At 35.8% G+C, this 26,422-nt stretch overlaps 1 protein-coding gene across 1 annotated transcript in view; it reads left to right on the top strand.

Annotated features, from left to right (window-relative positions):
• DARS1 (aspartyl-tRNA synthetase 1) overlaps positions 1-26,422 on the top strand; it is a 62,433-nt gene that overhangs the window by 24,339 nt on the left and 11,672 nt on the right. The window contains exons 5-10 of the mRNA XM_065931461.1: positions 14,783-14,885; positions 17,369-17,449; positions 18,443-18,502; positions 19,604-19,715; positions 20,534-20,668; positions 22,479-22,626. Coding sequence (XP_065787533.1) covers positions 14,783-14,885; positions 17,369-17,449; positions 18,443-18,502; positions 19,604-19,715; positions 20,534-20,668; positions 22,479-22,626 — 639 coding nt within the window. The remainder of the gene's footprint in view (positions 1-14,782; positions 14,886-17,368; positions 17,450-18,442; positions 18,503-19,603; positions 19,716-20,533; positions 20,669-22,478; positions 22,627-26,422) is intronic.

Below are 26,422 nucleotides of genomic sequence, written 5' to 3'. Positions count from 1 at the left end.
TTTAATACTCAAGTTTCTGTGTCTAAATTTTAATAGTTTTTTTGTTGCTATTAGAATATATAAAGATGCAGAAAGAAAAACTTAGAATAGTATCATTTTCACCATTATTGATTTTGAGGGGGAGGGGTAAAGGGGGTAGTTAGGAATAATGTGGGAATTGTTTTGAAAAATATGAAATAGTGACTGCCTAAAATTATAATTTAGGTCATCACCTAGCTTTCAGCTCTCAACTTTATCCCTACTATTAACAAGTAACAGTCAGCATATATCAATATAGTGTAGGATTTCTTACACATTTTTAGATGTTTATTGTGACAATCTAGTATAATAAAGCTTAAGGGCTTTTGAAGGGCTTAAGTCTGTGGTATTTACAACAATGTAAAATAAAATCACTATTCATACAAAGCTTATTTTGCTTATCTTTCATCATTATCTTGTATATATTAAGCAGATTATATGAATAATGATGGGATACTGTTTGATGACCTCTATAACAGGTGCCATAGATTTTTTAGGGGGGGAGGGGGGCATCCCTAAATGGGCATGCCATAGATTTTTTTTAAATGAAAGGCCTTGGAAAAAAGTTCCCTCCCACACACACGCATACCTGGACTTTTTATTGCATGTGAAATAATATTTTTAACATTTAAGAAACTTAATCTATAATTAAAATTTAGTATGATGATTGCTCTTGCTCTCTCTTGCCAAGCTTTCCAGTGTCCACCATGAATTTTTATGTTTATGGGGTACACTCCAGTAAAGGTTCAGTGTAGTGATCACCAGTAGCTTCCCTATCTCATGTACAGGGGAAATAACAGATTTGCTTGTAACAGTAGCAGCAATAACAGCTGACTCTTACTGTATATTCAGTATGGAGCTGCAAAGTACAGTACTTGCATTTTTCCCCTTGAGCCTCATAACAGCACTGTGAGGTATAGATACCCTTTTGTCTTTTTTTTTCCTCTTGTCTATTCATTTTACAGATAAGAGCCTCGATACTTAAAATACTAAGGTCTCTGACTCTAGGCTCATGCTTCTCCTATGTCACCCTGCCTCTCTAAGATTGTATAAAGATACTAGTTCAAAGCCCTCCACAATATATATAGGTCACTTAGAATACAACTTTAACATCATTGAAATGTTGGTGACCAGGTAAAGGAAGCCCTACTGCTTTTTTGCCTCAAAAATATGTTTTCTGGAGTGTGCAGTTTATTCTGGTATACATCCTCAAGAACTAGATAGCTGTTTTATTTCTTGAGGGTGATAATGACTTTTATTTATTGTCCCCAAGTTATTGAAAACCAAAACTGATGAAAAATAATAATTTTGGTTTTAAAAAGTATAGCTGATACTAAAGTAATAAAAAAGACTTTTGTGTTGTCATAAATTGATGCTAAAGACAGTTCCAAAGGAGGAATTAAATGTTTTTCTAGCCATCAGTAATACTAATGAGCTTATCTCCTCTAGCATAAAGCAGTAGTTGCCGTTCATAAAGCAGAAATTGCCCAGTAGTTTAAAAGCATGCAATAAAAACAGTAGGGGAGAGGGGGTCGAGAGTTTCATGTTTGCAAAGACAGTTATTTTTTTGAATAATTTCAATATAAAAATATTTGATAGCTGTAAATATAAATATGAAGCCTAAAGCTCACTAGGCAAATTTACATCTGTTTTTGCTTAATCTTTTGACTTTTCCTTATCATCATCAGGCTTCCCTGGTGGCTCAGATGGTAAAGAATCTGCCTGCAATGCGGGAGACCTGGGTTTGATCCCTGAGTTGGGAAGATTCCCCTGGAGAAGGAAAGAACTACCCACTCCAGTATTCTTGCCTGGAGAATACCATAGACAGAGGAGCCTGGCAGGCTCCAGTCCATGGGGTCGCACAGAGTCAGACACGACTGAGCAACTCTGACTTCACTTCACTTGGCACCGAAGCACTGCCACACCATGCATTTCACATGTTCTTTTCACTCTTGTAGGAAATAAAACGCAGTCACTGGACAAAGCAGCAGTTCCCATGGAACTGATGGGAAATCAAACCACACTCAGAATCTAAAATGAGAATTTATCCTTTACCAGGATTCTGGAGTCGGGAAGGAAAGGAAAGAGTTTAGCTGGGTAACTAATGCTGTCCTGTAACATACCAGGCCCTTTGTGACACGCTTGGACTGAGAATTGTTCTGTTGGCAGCAAGGGAAGAGATTGTGGATGTGGAGGTGTGGGTATCCTTTTGGGTTAAGTTTTTGTATTGTGGTGCTAATATTCAGTCAGTTCTGTTGTTGTAATAAATACTTTCCTAAAAATCACCGTCCTATGCAAAATTACACAATAAAAACCTCAAGATTTGTGCAGAAAATAGGTACACAGCACAACAGTCAGAAACATCAGTGATACAGTTTTATAAAAAGAACCTAATTTTTTTAAAACCATAGAATAGTTTTATACATATTGAATGTTGAGAATTACATAAATATCTCACTTTATCTTTAAAAAGACTCATTGTTTCTGTGTGGAAGTGGGTATCAAAAGAGTTGCAGCTTGTAAATTGTTGTGTAATGGTACAAGAAAGGCTGTCTGAAATCAGAAGGAAAGTTAGACTAGCTGATGTGAATGAGTGCGGCTTATAACATAGGTAGATGATTGAGGTGTGTATGTTTTATGTATTCCTGTTTGGCTAAGTTCACCTGAGTACAGTTTCTGCATTGACCCAGTGTTTCTCACTGATGAAATCTGGCATAGTGAAACGCAAATTCTCTATATTCTCAGATTGATATTTAATAATACATCAGTTGTGCATTGTGTGTGTGCTCAGACGCATCTGACTCTCTGCGATCCTAGGGACTATAGCCTGCCAGGCTCCTCTGTCCATGGTATTCTCTAGGCAAGAATACAGAGTGGGCTGCCATTTCCTCCTCCTCTGGGATCTTCCCAACCGAGGAATGGAACCCTCAACTCCTGTGTCTCTTGCATTGCAGGAGGATTCTTTACCACAGAACCACTAGGGAAATCCCAATACATCAATTGGTTAGAATTAATTCACGTTTTCAAAACAAGTGTTAAAGCAGAACTATACTCTTAAAAGAGATAATGATGCTTGCACAGTGAGTGGGTCCAAATGTAGATCTTATCTGTTTGCTGGCTGCTGATGTGTGGAGGTGAGGAAAAGAAAGAAGTGGAAAATGGCCTCAAAGTTTCTAGTTTGAGAAACTATATGGAAAAAGCACCATCAGTCTGGAATCAATTCCCAGGGTGGGCTGGGAGTAAAACACAATTCATTCTCCAGAGCTGGGATGGACTCACTTTCCCTTAGAACACCTGGCCAGGTAAAGGTGGAAACCGAGCTGGGTGGGGCTCAGTTAGCTGTGAACAAGGGGAGGGGGATTTGGACAGTGTCTCCTAAACTTGCTTAGATGATGTTGAGTAAATTGGAGAGAAGTTCCAGCCTTTTGAGTTCATGAAAACTAGATTGTTTTACTGAAACCATTTTCTTTTTCCGGCTGATAGAATTCTATTCCTCCGATTCCAAGTCATTGTCTCATTATAAATGTTTTATATGGGAAAAGTTGGCCTTGAAATTCCTTACTTTTCCTCCACCATCTTCGCCATTGCTTCACTTTATTAACTCACTGCTGTGGCCACAGGCTTGATTTTGCCTGTTAGAATTTCATTTTAAACTCCAGTAGTTGTTCTCTGTGCGGGCTTCCCAGGTGACTCAGTGGTAAAGAATTTACCTGCCAGACACAGGAGACGCGGGTTCAGTCCCTGGGTCAGGAAGATACTCTGGAGGAGGAAAATCTCCCCACTTTCTTCCAGTTTTTTCTTTCCCCTTTTGACCTCACACAACCCCAGTTCCATTCCTAGAACTACTTTCACTGCATCCTTATCCACTGTTCTCTTTATTTCTTTTGCCCTGCAAATTCCTTACTGACTCTGTGTCCCATATACTACTGTTGCCATAATCTCACACCAGGCTTAAAGAGTGTATTGTGTATTTATGGCCGAGCAATTGATCTTTATTCTCGAGCTGGGCCTAGGAGACTATATTCTACTTTATAATGAAAGTAGAGGTTTATAGGTTGCTTCTATTTTCATTGTTTCACTGAACTCTTCAGGATTTCATTCCTCTTTATCCCTTGTTTCCGAGTATAACTATAATAAGAAAATAAAAATTTGGAAAATTCTGTGGGTTCCATTGCTGAATATATTATTGTGTATGTTAGGCACTTATCTGACTCTTTCTGATTCCATGGACTGTGGCCTGCCAGCCTCCTCTGTCCATGGGATTCTCCAGGCAAGAATACTGGAGTTGGTTGCCATGGCCTTCTCCAGAGGATCTTCCCAACCCAGGGATTGAACTTGGGTCTCCCCCATTGCAGGCAGATTCTTTACCTTTTGAGCTACCAGGGAAGCCCCATTGTATTATTAGCCTTCTGTTATGATTGAAAACACATTAGCAGCAACATATAAATTTTAATGGATTCTGTTACTTATTTAAATAAAGAAAAAATCCTCCTCTGTCCATGGGATTCTCCAGACAAGAATACTGGAGTAGGTTGCCGTGGCCTTCTCCAGAGGATCTTCCCAACCCAAGGATTGAACTTGGGTCTCCCACATTGCAGGCAGATTCTTTACCTTTTGAGCTACCAGGGAAGCCCCATTATATTATTAGCCTTCTGTTATGATTGAAAACACATTAGCAGCAACATATAAATTTTAATGGATTCTGTTACTTATTTAAATAAAGAAAAAATCCTTATAGATTTTTTTGCTTTAGAAATTTGAGGATAAGTGAAGCATAAGGTAATTCAAATGAATATTTAGTAACATTCACTGTGGCAGACTAGCAGTTTAGTTAGTAAGCCAACTAACCATTCTGCTAGAATCTTTGGTTTGGAAAATAGCATAGCAGAAAATATGTTCATGAGAAAAAGGCCATTTCTACTCCTTATTTAATTTTCATTCTATCTTAGACTTTTATATTAAATGCTTGTGAGTATCTTTAGTATGAGGGGGGTGCCTAAGGACTGTTTATTTAGTCTCAAGGTGTTTCCATCTTGAATACTGCAAAGATCCTGGACAATGTGAACTCCTACACAAAAAAGTGGGAGAAAAATGATATTTATATGTTAATTCCATGAGGCCCTACATTTAACTCTATTCCCTCTGGCCATATACCAGGTGGAAAAAAGCAAGGACTGCACTATTAAAAATATCAAATCAGATTGTTCCAGCTGGGGTTTCCTAATCATTTAAAAGGCAAACTATGAGGTCACTTTTAATATTTTAAGTAGATAACTATCTTAGCATTTACTTAAGATATTAAATCTTAGGTGCTTATTTTAGTCTTACTGACTAGATTGTGCCACTAGCAGTTTCTAGCTTTTTAGTATTTTCCTAAAAGCAACATTAACAATATGGGGTCAGTTGTTTTCTCCATATTATCTTTCCTGGGAATATCCAATTCATCAATATACTAATCCGAAAAGTTGATTCATTAATTGGATTTAAGTGTCACAGGACTCTTCAACACATTATTTTAATCACTTTGTTGGAAGGATCAATTTTCTCATGGTTGAATGCATATAGAAATGAAACAACTAAATGAGTTACATAGGAAGGTTGGCACATCTCATTCCCTAGAGGTCTTTAAGAACGGGTTCTTAATTGTGTATCCGAAATGGTTTGAGATCTTTAAATGAAATTTATCTGGAAGCAGGAAGATGGGATGCCCATCTAGGCCAGTGTTTCTGGATCCTCATCTTATGTTGACATTAATGTCCTAATATTTAGTAGCTGGTGTTAGAACTGAGGCAAGAAGTCATCCCTTTTTTTCTTTTTAAAACTACTGTTTATTTAGTGTCATTTAAAAATAATGAAAGAGTAATCCGTTTTAGTTATGATTGAGTCTTATAGAGACAAGTTTTTTTAAAGGCAGCCCTGTAGGCCTTTTTGTATTGACTGTTTTTAACAACTGGAGTAAATGTAAACACAGGTTTTGAAGTTTAAAATTAAAATCATAGTGACTCAGTGCAGAAGCCTACAGTTCATTTAAAGAACAGATGTTAAAGTTAAAAATTATATTTTGCTATTTGTGTTTCTGTAACCTACCAACAGCCTAGAGATGTTTGGATTCTGAAAAAAAAAAAGTCTTTTTCAGACTGTAATATTTGTAAAAATGTGTATGTTTTATTTTCTTTTTCTTCGTATTAGTCATTGTGGTTAGGTTATTTATTGGTAGCTGGTGAGTCACAAGTCTGTTTCTCATTCTCTAGTGAGTCACCTAGCTACTTACAGGTTTGATTATTTTCTTTCCTTTCTAGATCTTTCACCTGAAAATAATTGTTTTACTTAGTTAATAAGCTAAATCTTCAGCTTGCACATTAATTTTTAGAACTATAAATAGCAAAATAGTACTCAGAAGAAGGTTCATTGATTTAGAAAACTTAACCTCTGCTCTGGTCCAGGCACTCTGCTGGGCTTAGTTATTTAGTGACACTGTTTATCACATAAGGAACTTAATTTGAGGAGAGGACAAAAAATAAACAACTTCATGAAGAGACATGTTACAGGTCCTGTGATGGGAAGTATTTCTATACATCATCCAAGTTGAGGCCCAGACACTAGTGGGCATTTGGGTACCTCTTGAGCATCATGTGGACTAGCTGATGAACATAGGCTGGGTTGTTACACTGTTCTGGATTGCATCCCTTTGAACAACTGTACTTAGTTTACACCTCTTTGTTGGAATGAGGTACTTATCTATTGGATCAGAAACAGAACTTCTATATCTGGTCCTGTCCAGTTCAAAATTTGTGTTGAAAACCTTGATAAATAAGTGCTTTAAAAGTAGGTCAAAAATCTGGTGTCACTAGTTCCCAGTTTATGGGATTGATTCTTCTAAGTTTATTTAAGTAATAACTTAATGTCGTTTTATACAAAGATTCTGATGAATATATGTTGAGGCTGGCAACAGCAGGACCTCAGGATACATCAGTGTTACCAGAAAAGGCAGCATGACTCTTGGGCATTTTGAAAACTATTTGTGAAGGGCCTGTTATTTCCACTTCTTTCACACAAGCTATAAAGGAATCTGGCAACTCATGAGCTTCTAAGAATGAGATTGCATTATTTCAGAGTGAGCTGATGTGCATTCTGGAGTATGTAAATTTGGAGGCTCATTTGTGAGTCTGTAACAGAACTGTCCAGTGCAGTAAGTAATCTGTACATGATCTTACTAACTGCATGACCTTGGGCTAATTACTTGACCTTTTCAGTCTCGGTTTTTTCAACTATAAAATGTAGTATACCTACCTTGTGGGCCTTTGTGAGGTTTAAGCAAGATGATATATGTGTAAAGTACTTCCCATGGAAACTAGACCATAAATGGAAATTGCTAAAGTGACATGGATATAATACTATGTTAGGTATTTATATATATTAAGATCAATTTCATTTAAGCTGTAGAAATAAAACTGCTTCTTCAAACTTAACAAATATGGAGAAAATGAACAAAACTACTGAAGATGCATTACATATTTTTTGTAAATGGGAAAAAATGTAGAGAAGTGTAGAGAGCAGTGATTAGAGGAAGAGGGAGTTGAGTATATGATAGAGAACCTAAAATTTTAAATTTACACATTATTGAACATTGCAGTTTTTAACAAGTATATTTAAGTATATTCTTTTATAATAAATAATAATAAGATTTTGAAGTAATGTTTAAAAAATAACTTAAAACTGTAAGAGCAAACCTTGCCATTTCCCCATCCCTTGCTGGTGAGAGGCATTATGAATTGGGGGTGATTCTTTTTTGTTCTCCTAAAGGACTTGCCAGAATCAGCACCTCACACTGGGACCCAGCAACAAAAAATGGGTGAAGTACTTCTTTACCAGCTCTATTTCTCCACTATTTATATGCAAGGTCAGGATCTCTCTGATTCAGTTACATGCAATTAAATATGTTTTCACCTGCAAATCATCTACCAGCTCCAACAGCCTTTTCTCAGTTGTGATTCTTGTGTCCTATCCCAGTGACTTCCAAAGTGTGATTTGCTCAAAATTACCCACTAAAGGAAAGAAAATAATCCTTTCCTTCCTTTCTTTTTTATCTAAGAGTGATAGGAAAAATTTAAGTTTTTCTAATAGTTAATTTATAGATAAACACTAGACCTATCACTTGGATTGCATCTCATAAGGTCACACACATGTCACCTCTAGCATGTGAGGTCTCTAAAAGAAAACCGCAGGATTCCAGGAACACAGAGGAGCAAAGAATGGTACCCCAACTCTCTGGTTCACTTTCAGCATATTAGTTTACTATGTCTGGTTAAATGGTTTGGGGATTATATTTATTTATATTTATTAAGATAATAAACTGACCATCACACAGTAGACAAGTGGCTTAAAATGATTTCTTTCAAGAGACTCTGTTCAGTTCAGTTCAGTCGCTCATTTGTGTCTGACTCTTTGCGACCCTATGGACTGCAACATGCCAGTCTTCCCTGTCCGTCACCAACTCCCAGAGCTTACTCAAACTCATGTTCATTGAGTCGGTGATGCCACCCAACCATCTCATCCCCTGCACCTCCTGCCTTCAATCTTTCCCAGCGTCAGGATCTTTTCCAATGAGTCATTTCTTTGCATCAGTTGTCCAAAGTATTGGAGTTTCAGCTTCAGCATCAGTCCTTCCAGTGAATATTCAGGGCTGATTTCCTTTAGAATTGACTGGTTTGATCTCCTTGCAGTCCAAGGGACTCTCAAGAATCTTCTCTAACACCACAGTTCAAAAGAATCAATTCTTCAGCACTCAGCTTTCTTTATCATCCAACTCTCACATCCATACATGACTACTGGACTCTGTAGATTGAAGATAAAACTTAAAAGCACAAAGTGTTAATGCTGACACTTCTACTGATGGTGTGAAATATTTGTATCAGCCACATGATGAAGCGTTTTTTTTTTGGGGGGGGGGTTGTTGCTTTTTTTTTTTTTTTTTTTTTAAATGATAATCCAATCATATCTGACAAGATTTCCATACTCTCCTAACTAGGTAGAAATTATCAGGAAACTATGTGAAATATGGATTTGCTATTACTAATTATTTGCTATTGCTAATTATGCATCTCACCCTAAATTTTTATTTGCCTAAAGGTATTAACTTACATTTAGTATTACATGTATATAGTTTTTAAAATAAGTAAAATATCTACATATTAGGGGACATACTTACCACTTTTTTACTGATAGAGTAAATCAAATTATCAGAAGTGTTTGGAGAGAGCTACTCAACCCTATAGTAGTTATATTAACTACATATAGCTATCTGTATTAAGCTTATAATGAGGTTAATGTCTAGCTGTTAACCCTATAGTTTATATATTTAAATATTCTCTCCTTTTTGAAACGTGTTACGTCCTTGAACCTCTAATGCCATTCAGTTTTGTTTTTTTTTTTTAAGTCTCTTCTCTACCCTCCAGAGTTCTATTATGATCTTTAGCATTTCTGAAGGATAGTAAACAAAAGGGATAAGTGAGACTTGCCCAAAAAAAAAAAAAAAAAACTGATTGATGTGACAGAACCAAGAAATAATTCCAAATAAGTTGTTTTAAGATCGTTTTAGGCTGTGCTGATTTTGAAATATGTTTATAATCCCTCCCTCCTTCCCCTGAGCAGTCAATTTGAAGAGGCCAGTATTCACTTGAATGGATAAATTCTGCTGTACACAATCCTAATGCTTCATAGTCAAATTTTGTGTATCTGCTTTTTTAAAAATCTCTTCACAGTGCATAATACCCACTGTAGGTTTGCAAAGTGTATGTAATGATACACAACATTAAAGAATAAGGCCTTAGTTTTAACTTCTTCTTAACGACACAGGGCCATTGTTGTGAACTTCAGTTACTATGCAAGGTTATGATATGTTGTTTGGTGCTTTCATGTCTTTGTTTTTTAATATATTTTCTTCAGTACTCAGTTGTTACTTAACACAACAGTCGTGCCTACTTCTGATCGTTCCAGCAGACTTTTAGTTTGTTGCTTCTTATGTAATGTGGTTTTAGTCACTAAGTCAAGTCCGACTCTTGCAACCCCATGGACTGTAACCCACCAGGCTCCTCTGTCCATGGGATTTCCCAGGCAAGAATGATGGAGTGGGTAGCTGCCATTCCCTTCTCCAGGGGATCGTCCCAACCCAGGAATCAAACCCAGGTCTCCTGCACTGCAGGCAGATTCTTTACCAACAGAGTGAAGCCCCAGTATCATATAATGTAGACCTGACAACTTATAATCACAATTAATAGAACTGTGGATAATGAGGGTATTCCTATGGCTGATGGGGAGGGCACTAAATAGCAAACTGTATGACAGTCATGTTGGAAAGATGGGATTTTATTCCTTCAGATAACTGCGTACTGTTTTTTTTTTCCCCACAAGCTGTGTTCTATAATTGTTTGAGTTACCCATACTTTATGTCATTTGTTTAAAAAACTTGAAAAAACCCACAAAACTTGATGTAATTGTTTTAGTCACTCAGTCGTGTCCAATCTTTGTGACCCCATGGACTGTAGCCGACCAGGCTCTCCCCGTGGAATTCTTTAGGCAAGAATGCTGGAGTGAATTGCTATTCCCTTCTCCAGGGAAACTTCCCAAACAAGGGATGCAACCCAGGTCTCCTGCATTGCAGGTGGATTCTTTACCATCTTAACCACCCATAGTCCACCTAAAATATTTTTTAAAAACACTTTATATGAAGAATGGTGATTTTTGCAATTTTTTTTTTTTTTCTAAAGACTGTTTAGAAGTTCAGGTCCTGGATAAAAGGAATTAGAAGTAAACTAATTAAACTGAATGATTGACAGTTCCTAATGCATGACATAAAGTCTGTTCTGCCTGTTAAGGTATTTCTAATATCAAGGCTCTACTGATTTTATTTGTAGAGTGAGTCCCTATATTCCAGGGCAGAAGGGTAGTTGGAAATGAAAGAAGTATAAAAATATGCTGTGATAGTGTGTTTTGGGAGGTGTTGGTAATAATAAAAAATAGCTGACTTAGCTCTTAAAAAGATATATTTAATTTACTTCATCTATTTCTTCTATAATAAAGTAGTTTCCAGGAGCTTCTCTGCTTCCACTCCTGCCATATCGTTTATAAAAACCAAAAGCTTTTAGTTGCCTGTTAGATACGGCGCTCTTTCAGAGTACAAAACACAGTGACATATTAGTTTCAAAATGTAAAGCAAACTTTAATAGGATCTCTTTATGGCAGCAGTCAAGCTATAGTTTATTTACAATATAGTATTAAGCCATCTTAACACACAGTGTCAGATGAAATCATGTCACATAGACTTTTTCTACCAAGTGGAATATTGCAATTAATTTGTTCAAGTATTCCAGTCCCTCTTGTATTGACTGTATGCATACAAATACATGTCAGTTCAGTTCATTTCAGTCGCTTAGTTGTGTCCAACTCTTTGTGACGCCATGGACTGCAGCACACCAGGCCTCCCTGTCCATCACCAACTCCCAGAGTTTACTCAAACTCATATCTCATTGAGTCGGCGTTGCCATCCAACCATCTCATCCTCTGTCGTCCCCTTCTCCTCCTGCCCCCAATCCCTCCCAGCATCAGGGTCTTTTCAGATGAGTCAGCTCTTCACATCAGGTGGCCAAAGTATTGGAGTTTCAGCTTCAACATCAGTCCTTACAATGAACATTCAGAACTGATTTCCTTTAGGATGGACTGGTTGGATCTCCTTGGAGTCCAAGGGACTCTCAAGAGTCTTCTCCAACACCACAGTTCAAAAACATCAATTCTTCAGCACTCAGCTTTCTTTATCATCCAACTCTCACATCCATACATGACTACTGGAAAAACCATAGCCTTGACTAGACGGACCTTTGTTGGCAAAGTAATGTCTCTGCTTTTTAATGTGCTGTCAATGTTGGTCATAACTTTTCTTCCAAGGAGTAAGCATCTTTTTATTTCATGGCTACAGTCACCATCTGCAGTGATTTTAGAGCCCCCAAAAATAAACTCAGTCACTATTTCCACTGTTTCTCCATCTATTTGCCATGAAGTGATGGGACCAGATGCCATGATCTTAGTTTTCTGAATGTTGAGCTTTAAGCCAACTTTTTCACTCTCCTCTTTCACTTTCATCAAGAGGCTCTTTAGTTCTTTGCTTTCTGCCATAAGGGTGGTGTCATCTGCATATCTGAGGTTACTGATATTTCTCCCAGCAATCTTGATTCCAGCTTGTGCTTCATCCAGCCACCATGTACTCTGCATATAAGTTAGATAAACAGGGTGACAATATACAGCCTTGACGTACTCCTTTTCCCATTTGGGACCAGTCTGTTGTTCCATGTCCAGTTCTAACTGTTGCTTCCTGACCTGCACGCAGATTTCTCAAGAGGCAGGTCAGGTGATCTGGTATTCCCATCTCTTTCAGAATTTTCCAGTTTATTGTGATCCACACAGTCAAAGGCTTTGGCATAGTCAATAAAGCAGAAATAGATGTTTTCCTGGAACTCTTGCTTTTTCAATGATCCAGCGGATATTGGCAATTTGATGTCTGGTTTCTCAGCCTTTTCTAAAACCAGCTTGAACATCTGGAAGTTCACAGTTCACGTATTGCTGAAGCCTGGCTTAGAGAATTTTGGGCATTACTTTGCTAGCATGTGAGATGAGTGCAATGTGCGTGAGTTTGAGCATTCTTTGGCATTACCTTTCTTAGGGATTGGAATGAAAACACCTTTTCCAGTCCTGTGGCCACTGCTAAGTTTTCCAAACTTGCTGGCATATTGAATGCAGCACTTTCACAGGATCATATTTTAGGATTTGAAATAGCTCAACTGGAATTCCATCACCTCCACTAGCTCTGTTCGTAGTGATGCTTCCTAAGGCCCACTTGACTTCACATTCCAGGATGTCTGGCTCTAGGTGAGTGATCACACCATCGTGATTATCTGCATCGTGAAGATCTTTTTTGTACAGTTCTTCTGTGTATTCATACTACCTCTTCTTAATATCTTCTGCTTCTGTTAGGTCCATACCATTTCTATCCTTTATTGAACCCATCTTTGCATGAAATGTTCCCTTGGAATCTCTAATTTTCTTGAAGAGATCTCTAGTCTTTCCCATTCTAAGCCCTCATATAAGCTTTTACTAGTTTTAACTAGCAAGTTTTAGCCTACCCTTTTTCACAAATTTGACTTTTCTTTTAGTTTTGTTTTAATGTTTATTCTTCTTAATTCATTCATGTGCATGAGTAAATAGGGACAGGTAAGTATAGATAAAGCCATAGAGATATTAGAACGGAATTATTTTATCATGATCTAAGTCTGCTCTTCTAGCACATAACTACTAGAAATAAAGGCAAATATCGCAATTGGAAGGGCAAAAAAACTGTCTTACTTCACGACACTTAACCTATTATATGATCCTTTTCCAACCCAAATGTTTGTTGAAATGGTTTGTAATATAAGTTGTTAGATTTCTAGGATCTTATCAGATAGCTCCATAACTAATAAGGACCCAGTTCCTTATCCAAATGAATAGACTTTTTCTTATGATGGTTAAATCTTTTTATTGTTGTTTTGCTTTGTTTAGATTCTGGTCATCCATCTTGCAGGATTTTGTGTAGGGATACTTGAGCCATGAGACCGTAATGCAAAAGTTAACTGGAGCTCATGATAGCAGATAAATGGGGAGTCCAGGACAGATTTTCCTAATCCATTTTTGCCCTTTCTATTATGCCAGCTGCCCTAGGAAATCTATTATCTGTCAGTTGTCACTTTGGCATTTTTCTTCTTTCCTTCTCTTTTCAACTCACTTATGTAGCTTCAGTTACCACCTGAGAGTTTTAACTAATAGTTTTACATGGAAATTTGCATTTGGCCAGTTGAACTGCCATCATGCTGACATCACTCGCCGAGATCTGGAAGTTAAAATTTTATCCTTTTCCACAAATGTACAGTGACATGTTCTGTTAGTATAAGAATATACACGGGAGGAGAGCTGATACATTTTGTATGGGAACCACCATTTTAGAGTCCACTTTTTTTCCCTTGGTTATATACAAGAGACCAAAAAATAATCAGTTATCTCTGATTTTAAGTGTCTGGTATTCAAAATTCAAGTTTGTTATAGAATTAAGTTGCTCAGGAGATACAGTTTTTTTACTCACAGTTTATATTTAGCTAGCTTCAGGTCGGCATTCTTAAATGAAAGTACACAGCCCAGTAGGGTATCTGCCCCAAACCCAGTGACAGAGTGTGCTCAGAAACTTAAGGCAGTGAAGACTCCATTGTACTCTAGTGTCCTCCTGTTGCCTTGTCTTTCCAGTTGACCTTCTTCTATTATTTCTTGTGTTTCTACATTAATGTACTTCTGTTACATACCAGTAATTGCATCTATTGAAGCCAGTGTTTCTCTTTATGGGAAATGCTGATCCTAGTAAATTTCAACTGTGGGTAGGGAGATATTCTTTAATAAACAACTGAAAGACTTTTTCACAGTTCAGTGCTGGTCCTGTTGTCTGTTACGTCTAGAGTATTTTATAAATGGTAACTAAATTATGGGGCCTGGAAATCATCTCTTCAAGAAATTTCACAAGGTATGCTACATGGTAGCTTATTATAAGTGGGTTAAAGCGACTGGCTTTATCTCAAGTGGCTTACTATGTTAAAGAAGAATTTAATGTATTCAACTTTACTTGTAAAACACCAAACAAGTTCTGACACCTCTGACAAAATGATTAAAGTTGGGAATGTTTTTCTTTTGACAGCATCAACAAAGAGAGCATCGTCGATGTGGAAGGCGTTGTGAGAAAAGTGAATCAGAAAATTGGAAGCTGTACACAACAAGATGTAGAGTTACATGTTCAAAAGGTAATTTTTTTCAAAATATAAAATTGTGTCCAGAAATAGATTTTAATAGTTTTTACAACTGTTCACATCAACTCTGTAATTAGAGTTGATATAAAATATTGAGATTTATAAATTGATTATTGACTCAACTAGTTTTTGTCATATAACAAACCACCTCAATACTTAGCGACTTAAAACAGCAAACATTTATTATTTGTTCATAATTCTGTGCAGTAAGGGAATTGGGGTCAGCATCTGGGATGCGTGATCTGTACAATGTGATGTATCAACTGGGCTCACTGACATTCCTGGGACATCTGTCCCTGTGACTCTCCTCATCCTGCAAGCTAGCCCGGGCTTGTTGACATGGTACATCTCCCATACCACACAGGGAAAATATGAAACACATCTGAAAAACTTTATTCACTATCATGAATCTATTTTGTTGTCAGCTTCTTTGAATGAAGGTTGATTCATTATACTAACTCTTATTAATCATTGTATTGCCTTGTAATCATTGTATTTCTGGTATTTTACAGTATAGAAAAGTCAAAAGAGATAATACTGTATCGGGCTTAGATTCCAGCAATAACTTTTTCACATAAGATTTATCCCACATTTATTTTCTTAGACATACAAACTAACAATGTTATAAGTGAATTCACATATATTTAGTATTTTTGAAATAACCCTGCAATCTTGAACCTACAACCTACAGTCTCAGATCCAGACCTAGTTTGTATCTACAATATTCTTCATTGATTTCTCTTATGGAATAGTCCTTTCCCACTCTAACCCGTGTGTGTGTGTGTGTGTGTGTGTACATGTCAGATAGGTGGGCAAAACCAGATGGATGCAGGACAGATTGATCCATACACGCTAATTTGGTAGTAGAGGTTGTATTTAATTGAAATTAATTGTCATGAAACTCTTTAAGACTTAGAAAATCTTGTATTTTTTACTGACCTAACTTGCCAAATTACTTTGTTCTCTTTTTGTGTGTCTTATTTCAAACTAACCACACCAGGAAGTCTATAACCTAATAAAGGCAAACTGATCTAAAGGTATGCTGACCAAAGGGAAAAAAAAAACCCTATCTTCCAAGCAACATCTTTTTCAATACTTGAATAAATAAAATATTAGTGACTAGAGCAAGTAAATGTATTTCTAAAATATTTTAATTACCTAGGATCCAATTAAACCTTAATAAACGTTAAATATAAAGCCTAAAGTGCTTGCAGACAAATTTTGCCTTAAGAAAAATAATTATAAAGTATCTCACAAAGCATAAAACACTGTATACTAAATAGAATTTTATAATAAGCAATGACTCTCTTATCATTTATTTATCCAGCCCGCAGTTACTGAGTAGTACCAATCACTATGTGAAGTTTGGGGGATGAAAGTGGTCACAACCTAATGAAGCAGATTTTTCTACTAGTTAGAAAAATGAAAGAGGGAGCTGTCCAGATCTCCAGCTTTGCATTGGAGATCAAGTTTCTGTTAACTAATCAAAGGGAAGCACAAAAACTTGGATATAGAGGATGGCGACAAGGAGTTCTATTTTACTATGAGTAGGACTGGAGTATCCTTCTGATACTTTTTCTTGAAGTGTCTGAGCTGAATGCTAAATGTTTTTTACCAACTGGAAGAATATAATTTCCTTTCTGTAATTAACTAAGTAAAGTCTGTTTTCCCCTTGTGCTTTAGCAGATTTTCCAGGAATAGTTAGGGGAAACTAATAGGATAACATGCATTTAAGTGACTAAAAAACCCATCTCCTTCTTTATGACCTAACTGCTTTTTAGCACTAAAATGTGCATTTAGTTTGAATAAATATTGAGGGATTTTAACACCATAAAGAAACACCTTCTCCAGGAGCTCCCAACCAGGAGAGCAGCAGGAAGCAAGATATACTTGATACACTTGATGAAAGAAGGCAGTGAAGGGATATTTAGAAAATGAATGAGGAAAGAAAGGAGCAGTGCAGCAAAGTTGAGCTGACTTTGATCCTAGTGGTAGAAATGGCCAGATACTGTTAACAGTCACGATAACTTATTTGTTAATGGCACCTTCAAACAATCAAAGTGTTTTCTTATTCTTTATTCCATTTGATTCTTAACACCAGCCTCATTTTACAGAAGAATATTGAAGCTCTAGGTAAGGTGATTTGCCTGTGACAAGTTTCCTTTGACAAAAAGAAACCTTAAGCCAGACCCCTCAACTATGATACTGGTGGGCACCTTAGAGTTTACAAAGTCTTCATACATATGTTATTTCATCTGACTATTCCAGCAACACAGGGATGTAGACAGGAAATAACTATTAACCCCATCTTATAGGTGTAGAAACATGTACCATCTTGTTTGATTTTAGCAAGTAGTTTCAGTTAAAGATGTATGCAAACAATGTTTCTCATGTTAAGTCAACTGTAGATTTTTTTTAAGCAAAAGATAACAGGTTTTGTATGCTTCTTGATATTTTTGGTAATCTCTCACTTTCAGATTTATGTGATCAGTTCAGCTGAACCCCGCCTGCCCCTGCAGCTGGACGATGCTGTTCGGCCTGAAGTAGAAGGAGAAGAGGTGAAAACTATATTTTTGAAATAATGTGCTTCCTTTGTATATTTAGTTTGCACAACATTGATAACTTGATGTCCTACTTTTGTAAGAAAGGTACCTATAAGTTGATTTGAGCTTCATTTTCATTGACAGCTACTCTTACATTAAAAGTTCTCAAACTTTTTGCTCTCAGGATTCCTTTACATTTTTAAAAATAATTGACCCCACAAGCTTTTATTTTTATAGGTATGTCTACCACCATTTACAGTATTAGATACAGTATTAAAAGTTAAGACAAAATTTTTAATATTTATGACTTTATTAAAAATAATAATATAGTTAGATTATGTGTCTGTGTATTCCTATATAAATAATAAAAACAGCAATAACATATGAAATGTATTTTTTAATGTCAAAAGTAACATTTTGTTACATGTCTATATTCTTGGTAATATCTGGCTCGATACACAACAATTAGATTTTCATATCTGCCTCAGCATTCATTCTGTTGTCTGCACACATCATAAAGCCTTTGGAAAACTTCTAAATATAGTCAGGAAAAAAATGGGTGTTTAAAGATATTATTGTGAAATGTAGGTTTGACTTCACAGACTCTCTGAAAGTGTCTCACTGGTCCCCAAAACATGCTTTGAGAACCACTATTCTTTGCCAGCTTTTATTTGTTCCTTCCATTTTCAACTAGCAGGTAAACTCCAGGGATCAGTGATTGTGACAGTTGTTAATTATTCTGATATCCCAGTAATGAGTGAAAGGTTCGGGTGTGGGAGGTGGATAAAAAGCATTTAGCTTAATTCATTCTCATTTCTCTTCTTTCAAGCTCTCTTTCTCTTAATAATTTCTCTCTGGCCCCACTTATTTCTAGGATCTTTGATTTGGGGATATATTGTGAACACATATGAATATACCTATTCTCATTTAAAAATTAACATGACTTCTACAAATGTTTGTGTCCTTAAAAAAAGTTAATAAAATCTGGTTTTTTTATCCTTTTTTCAGGAAGGAAGAGCTACTGTTAACCAGGATACGAGATTAGACAACAGAGTCATTGACCTTAGGGTATGCCTCGTTTGTTTGTTTAGTGACATGGTTGTGCTGGAATCAAGGTGGGCAAGAGCACCATACCTGACCCAGGTTTACAGAGCTAATCGGCATCTGCCTGTATGTAATGTGATAATGCAAGAAGTAATTTACCTGACTCACCCTTCCCCTAAAAAGAATTGCAGGCAACAAGGACAGTCAAGTAATAGTTCACAAGATACTGACTTGCTTCATTTTAAAATGACAGAGGAGCGTGAAGCTAATAAATGGGCTTACTCCCAGGTAGTACCTGTTTCAGACATGATAGTCAGCAAGAAAAAGCATAATTAGTTGTCACTACATAATTGTGAAAGAAGTTCTGTGCACACTAGAATGATCAGGTAGAGATTAGCAGTTAATGCCTCAATCCTTTGAATTTGATCTGAGCACAGAGTTCATAATAAAGAAGTAGTTGGCTCTGGTGGTGTATATAGTAATCCCATACATAGGTCTTCTGTTTCCCTTTCTGGTTTGGTTGCAAGTGAAAGAGTTCAGTGGTTTCATCATCGTAAAACCAATGTCATCTCTCTTTCTTAATGTTTTGACCACATCTTCCTCCTTTACTTAAATAATCTACCTAAAGTTTAAATGCTTTGTCACCTTGAGTTCTTTCTAAATTGTCTGCCCTTATTATATACTCATTTTTCCCCTGATTGTTTGCTTTTTGCCTGCTTTTTACCTTTTCCATTTTCATTTACAGTATATAGAAAAGGTTAGCAGTAATCAAAAGTTCTCTTAATACTGCTTAGAAACCTCAGGTTTTTCATAATTTTGGCCACAATAGTTAGACATCCTACTGTATTAGCTATTTGTTCACACAGGTTATTGGTTGTGCCTCTAGCATTTGGCCTGAAAAGTATTTTTCTTTGGTTGGAAATAAAAGAGCAAAATTGTAATTCTCCTTCTAGAATATGAAAAATTCCAAAATAGATCCCTATACTGATTGTCAGCTCCTACTTTTCTCTCATATAATGAACTATTTTCTGTATGAACTTCCCAGGCATGTGGCCTGATTAGAAAGTACTCTGTCTCAGTTAATGTGTCAAATTGATTTAATTAGATTTTATTGTTGTCTTATAGACATCAACTAGTCAGGCAATCTTCCGTCTCCAGTCTGGCATCTGCCATCTTTTCCGAGAAACTTTAACTAACAAGGGTTTTGTGGAGATACAAACTCCTAAAATTATCTCAGGTATGCTTTATTTCCCTTATTTTTTAAAAATAAATTGGTTTCCCCAAAGTTGGCTTCATATTAGATTTTTTATGGGGGATTTTTTTTCATTTGTTTTGTTTTTTAATTTAAGAGTCCCAAGTGTTCCTTAAGGTTTATTGCTATGAGACTGTTTTGAAGACTATGCTATATAGCAGCAATCAGATATCACTAACACTAGTAATACTAAATTCCCTATTTCAGGAGTCATTACATGATAATGATTATAAAATATGGCAGTAACACATAAAGCAAGATTTTTTTGTTAATATAAGGTACATCAGAAACTGCTTTCATGATGTAGATTTCTTTCTAATTGGTATTACAATTGTGTTTTTTATAAACTGCAATATCAAGTTACTAGATACTACAGATGGGAAAACCTCATTAATTCTTATTCTTAATGAGAAACTTAACATTTTTAATCATTTAACTTTTTTAGTTACTTAAATAACAATAAAATGTTATTAATGGACTTTAATTATATCTTTTTTCCCATTTAAAAAAATTTTTTATAACTCCAGAGTAGCTTTAATAGATTTAAAATTGATGTAGAAAGAGAGCATACATAGCAAAAGAAGTAAAATGGAGGTGTAGTCAAAGAAGTAAGTCTGTCCTAAATGTAAACTGTTTAGAATCAGATATATGACATATTATGATTATAGTTTCTCTGCAATTCTTGATTTTCTAGTTGTTTCTTTTAGTGAAATACTTGAACCAAAAGTATAAACTGTTTTTACTAGAAGTTTGCATTGATAAGTTTACAATTACTTGTAATAACTTAAATGTTTACATTTCAGCTGCCAGTGAAGGAGGAGCCAATGTATTTACTGTGTCATATTTTAAAAATAATGCATACCTGGCTCAGTCTCCACAGCTGTACAAGCAAATGTGTATTTGTGCTGATTTTGAGAAGGTTTTCTGTATTGGGCCAGGTAAGGTTTTTGGCAGTTACGGTTTTCTCAAAATTCATTATTTGTACCATAGTAATGGTTTTAGAAACACATTTTACATGCAGACATTTTGAAAGTTTAAATCTTTTTATATGCTGACTACAGAGACACTAGACTTTGAGGTAAAAAATGACAATGTACTTAGGCAGACCTTCCAAATAATAAATTTTGTTGTCCTTGATAGCCCCTTTACTACTCTTGTAAGTTTACAAATGTGCTACCAATTTTATTCCAAAGCTGTTCTGTTTTACTGTTACTATTTGTGCTGTTCTTAGTATTGTTAATATGCCAAAGCCCATTAGAAATTAGTACAAATGTATGATATTTAGTAGGTTATATTAACATAGTTTTTAAGATATAGTTGCTACAAGTCCAAGTAAGCACACACAATCATGTGACAGATTCTTTTACGAGACTAATTGTAAGCAAAAACTAGCTTTACTTCATTCTTTAAAACTCACCAAATTATTGTATATATATAAGTTTTTTGATGGCCTAATAAAAATTAAATACCTGCTAATAGAAAAACTGGCAAGATCTTTAAGCTTTTTAGTTTTCTGAATCTATTAAACAATTATACATTGAACACCTACTGCATGTATACAGCCTTGTTCTGGGTTCCATGTACATAAAAGAAGAATCAACCAGCACTTCTCAAATGTTAATGTGCACATGAGTCACCTGGGGGCCTTGTTAAAATGCAGATTCTGACCAGTAGGTCGGGGATGAGGCTTAAGATTCTGCAGTTCTCACATGTTCCCAGGTACTGCTGATGCTGCTGATTTGCAGACAGACCATGCTTTGTGAAAGGAAAATCATTCTCCCTGCTTTCAAGACAGAATAAGACATGTATACATAGAGCAGTCGCAGGGAGTAATCAACTGATTTTCACAGCAGTTAATCAGATTGTGCTGTGCAATCAGCAGATTGGTGTTAATTATATAGTTTAGAGAGTGTAAAAAGGGGAGAAGATGGAATTTGCCAGAGTCACAATGAGAGAGAGTTCATACTCTCTAAGTGGGCTCTAAGGACAGAGTGGGAGATACAGACAATGGGGATTGGCGTTCTAGTCAGAGGTGGCGAGATGAGTAAAGAGCATGGGAGGAAATAAAAATAAGACTGATTAGTATTAAGAAATAGGAAATACAGGATAGGACTAAATTATGAAAGCATGAAGGTTTTAAACATTTTGTCTTATTACGGTAGTCATTTGGGAACCATTGTAAGTTACTGAGCAAGGATGAGTTATAGATTATATCAATCTTGCAGTGATACAAAAAATGGAGCAGAGTAGAGTCAGGAAGACTGGAGAGGAGGAAAGTGCAGTGAGGATAATAGCAACTGGACTGAGGTAATGGCTGGAGTTTGTAATATTACTCCGTCTGCACAGATTTCATCTCGCTTGAGTCAAGTTTTAATAAAATTGAGAACTCACTGTATTGAATCTATTTTAATTATTGAGAAGGCACTTCAGAATCTTGCATTCCCTTGGGATTCTCATGAGTCTCATTTATTAATTTACATTTGTTACAGCTTTTACGACTATAGGAATTTGTAATGAACTTGCCATCCATGAGAATGCTGAGACAGATGACTTATCAAAGATTTTTTTCCAACCCTATAATGATAATGAAATAGTGCCACTGGAGTACTAGTAAATAGAATTTTTGTATTTAAATCCCAATTTATCCAAAATTTAAAACACCATTTACTGTGCTGTGTAATGTATGCTCAGTATGTATTTACATACTATGTAAACACCATTTACCATTTTCTTTTATTAATGTTACAGTATTCAGAGCTGAAGACTCTAATACACACAGACATCTGACTGAATTTGTTGGCTTGGATATTGAAATGGCTTTTAATTACCATTACCATGAAGTTGTGGAAGAAATTGCCGACACTTTAGTGCAGATATTCAAAGGACTTCAGAAAAGGTAAAAATATATATTTTTTATAACCTTAAATGAATATAATTTTTAAAACAGTTTAAGTTCTCCAAAATGAAGCAGTTCTTAAAACATGTAAACTAAGTTTTTATTGGAAAAAAATATATATGTATGTATATGAAGATTTGCCAGTTAGATTATCAGTTAATTAGTGGGAAAATCCACACTCAAAAGAGTACGTCTGAATCCAAGTCAATTAGGGCTGCAGCCAGTTAAGCTAGCTAGCTAATCTACCAGATTGTAAACAGCCTAACTATATTTGTTTTTTCCTCAATATTTTACATCCTCAATTTCTCAGAAATAGAGCCTATGTTACCTTTATAGCAGTTTATTATTTGAGAGGTAGTATGAGATAGTAGGACTTCCCAGGAGGCTCAGTGATAAAGAATCTGCCTGCCAAGTGCAGAAGACTCTGGAGACAGAGGTTCAATTCCTGGGTGTAGAAGATCCCCTGGAGGAGGAAATGGCAGCCCACTCCAGTATTCTTGCCTGGAGAATCCCATGGACAGAGGAACCTGCCAGACTACAGTCCTTGGGGTTTGCAAAGAGTCGGACATGACTGAGCAAGAGAGCACAGAGAGGGAATAGTATTTCAGAGCTTCAGCTCGCTAGGTCCAGGTAGCCTAAGATCAAATCCCAAGTTGGCTATATATCTTGTGTGGGCATTTTGGAAGTTACGTAACTCTGTGCCTCAGTTTCCTCTGCTGTTACAAGTGAAGATAATATTATTACTTACCTAGAGTTAAAGAGTCCCCTTAGTCTTTCAGTTTCTAATCTTTACTGAATCTGTGTAAGTTAAGCCTATATTGAGACTGTTTAATTTTTCGATCAATTTATATTTACAGTGAGTGCTCAGTAGAAATTAGAAACTGGTATACTGAAAGGACTTTCAGCTTATGTGGGCCTGGTGAATTGACACATTTATAGAAATTATTAGGCATGTCTGGGTGTTCATAAAATTGAATTATGTTAAATGTTCACTTTCTGTACAGCCTTTAAACTGGCAAATAGTTTCTGCCTTAAAAGTGCATTAGAAATTGTTTCCTATGATAATGTTTAAAATAGAGAAAATAAGAGGATGGAAGGCACGTTAACTAGGATCATGAGTGTCTTTTTTTCTCTTTTCTTTTCTCCATACTTTTGAGAGTACTCCAAATATTAAGTTGAATATGACAGATTTATCTAGTGCTTTGATAACTGATGAAGGATTGTATTTAAAATTCCTATTTGAAGACCATTGATTTTTTTTTCTAATGACATGTATTGTTTTCTTTTTGATTTTACAAGCAATATACGTTTATTGCAGACAGCTAGAAATAAAAGCATAAAATAAAAATTAACAATCTCCCATAATCCTACCCCCCAGAGAATAACCATCATTAATATTGTGATGCCTTTTTTAAATTGAGGTATAATTGACCTATTCCAATATGTTGGTTCCAGTGCATAACATAGTGATTCCATATTTCTGCAGTATAATTGACTGTATTTCTCATGCTGTACCTTTCATCCCCATGCCTTTTTTTAACTGGGAATTTATTTTTCTTAATCCCCCTTACCTATTTCACTCATCCCCCAAACCCCTTCTACTCTGGTAACTACTAGTTTGTTCTCTGTAACTCTGCGTCTGTTTCTGTTTTGTTATGTTTTTTAATTTGTTTTGTTAGATTCCACTTATAAGTAAAACCATATGGTATTTGTCTTTCTCTGTCAGACTTTATTTCTCTTCACATAATACCCTTTACATTCATCTATATTGTCACAGATGACAAGATTTCATTCTTTTATGGCTCAGTAATATTCCAGGCTGTCTGTGTTGTTGTTTGGTTGCTCAGTTGTGTCCAACTCTTTGAGACCCTGTGGACTATAGCTCTCCAGGCTCCTCTGTCCATAGGATTTTCCAGGCAAGAATACTGGAATGGGTTGCCATCTCCTTCTCCAGTGTGTCTATATATGTGTGTGTGTGTGTGTGTACACACTACATCTTCTTTATTCATCTATCAGTGGACATTTAGGTTGCTTCCATATCTTGACTGTTGAAATCATAATGCTGAAATGAACTTAGGGATATATATATATAAATTAGTTTTTTTTTAATTTCTTCAAAAAATATCCAGAAGTGGAACTGCTAAATTGTATCTATTTCTAATTTTTTGAGGATGTCTATACTGTTTTCCATGGTGGTTAATTAATACCAACAGTACACAAGGTATGTACCCTCTATACCTTTGCTGAGAGTTTTTATCATAAATGGACATTGAATTTTGTCATAAAGTTCTTTGTTGAGATGATAGTATGATTTTTATTCCTGAGTTTGTTAATGTGGTGGATCACATTGATTAATTTGTGGGTGTTGAACCATCTTTGCATTCCTGGGATAGATCCCAGTTGATCATGGTGTATGATCCTTTTAATATATTATTGATTTCAGTTTGCTAATTTTTAAGGATTTTTGCATATAATTTTCCTTTTTGTCTGGTTTTGGTATCAATGTGGTGCTGGTTTTATAGAATAAGTTCAGAAGCATTTCTTCCTCTGGAACTTTTTTAAATAGGAAGAGAAGTATACTTGTTAATTCTTCAAGTATTGGTAGAATTCACCTCTAAAGCCATCTGGTCTTGGACTTTTGTTGAGAGTATGTTTTTTTATTACTGATTCAACATCATTAATGTTAATTGTTCTATTCACATTTTCTATTTCTTCCTGATTTGGTCTTTGGATATTTCACATTTCTAGGGGTTTATCCATTTCTTCTAGGTTGTTGTTTTTTGGCATATATGTATTCATAATAATCTCTTATGACCCTTTATTATATTTCTGTGGTGTCAATTGTAAGTTCTTTTTCATTTCTGATGGATTTGGATTCTCTTTTTCTAGTCTGTTTTATTTCTTTTTACTCTGATCATTATTACTTTTTTCCTTTTAGTAACCTTGGGCTTTGCTTGTTTCTTTCTTATTCCTTTAAGTCAGGTTAGATTGTTTGAGACTTTTCTTATTTCCTAAGGTAGGCTTTTATCACTGTAAACTTCCCTCTTAGAACTGTTTTTGCTGCATCCTGCAGACTTTGGATTGATGTGTTTGTTTTCATTTTTCTCTAGGTATTTTTTTATTTCCTCTTTGATATTTTCTGTAACCCATTGGTTGTTTAGAACCATATTGTTTAGCCTCTATGTGTTAGTGAGTTTTGCTGGGTTTTTTGTTTGTTTGTTTTTCACCTTGTAGTTGATTTCTAGTCTCTTTGAGTGTGGTCAGAAAAGATCCAGGATAGGATTTTAAGTTTACTGAGACTTGTCTTGTGGCCTGCTGTGTGATCTGTCCTGGAGAATGTTCCCGGTGTACTTGAAAATGATGTGCATCCTGCTGCTTTTGGATGGAATGGCCTGTGTGTGTGTGTATATGTCTTTTAAGTTCATTTCATCTAGTGTGTTTTTGAGGCCATTGTTTCCTTACTGATTTTCTGTCTGGGTGATCTGACTATGATGTAAGTGGGGAGTTAAAGGTCTTCTACTGTTTTGTGTTATTGTGTTATTTTTCCCTTACGTTAACATTTGCTTTATCATTTAGGTGCTCCTATGCTGGGTATATTTAGAGTTGTTAGATCTTCTTGTTGGATTGATCCCTTTATCATTATGTAATGTCCTTCTCATTTCCATTTGCATGGAACGTTTTTTTCCATCCTCTTACTTTTGGTCTTAGTGTGTCTTTAGATCTGAGGTGAGTCTCTTGCAGACAACATATGTATGGACCTTGTTTGTTTTATCCATTCAGCCACTCTGTGTCAGTT

Source organism: Muntiacus reevesi, chromosome 3 (assembly GCF_963930625.1).
Source record: "Muntiacus reevesi chromosome 3, mMunRee1.1, whole genome shotgun sequence".
NCBI classification, from domain to species: Eukaryota; Metazoa; Chordata; class Mammalia; order Artiodactyla; family Cervidae; genus Muntiacus; species Muntiacus reevesi.
Note: the sequence above shows the minus strand (reverse complement) of the source record. Positions and strands in the feature narration are given on the sequence as shown.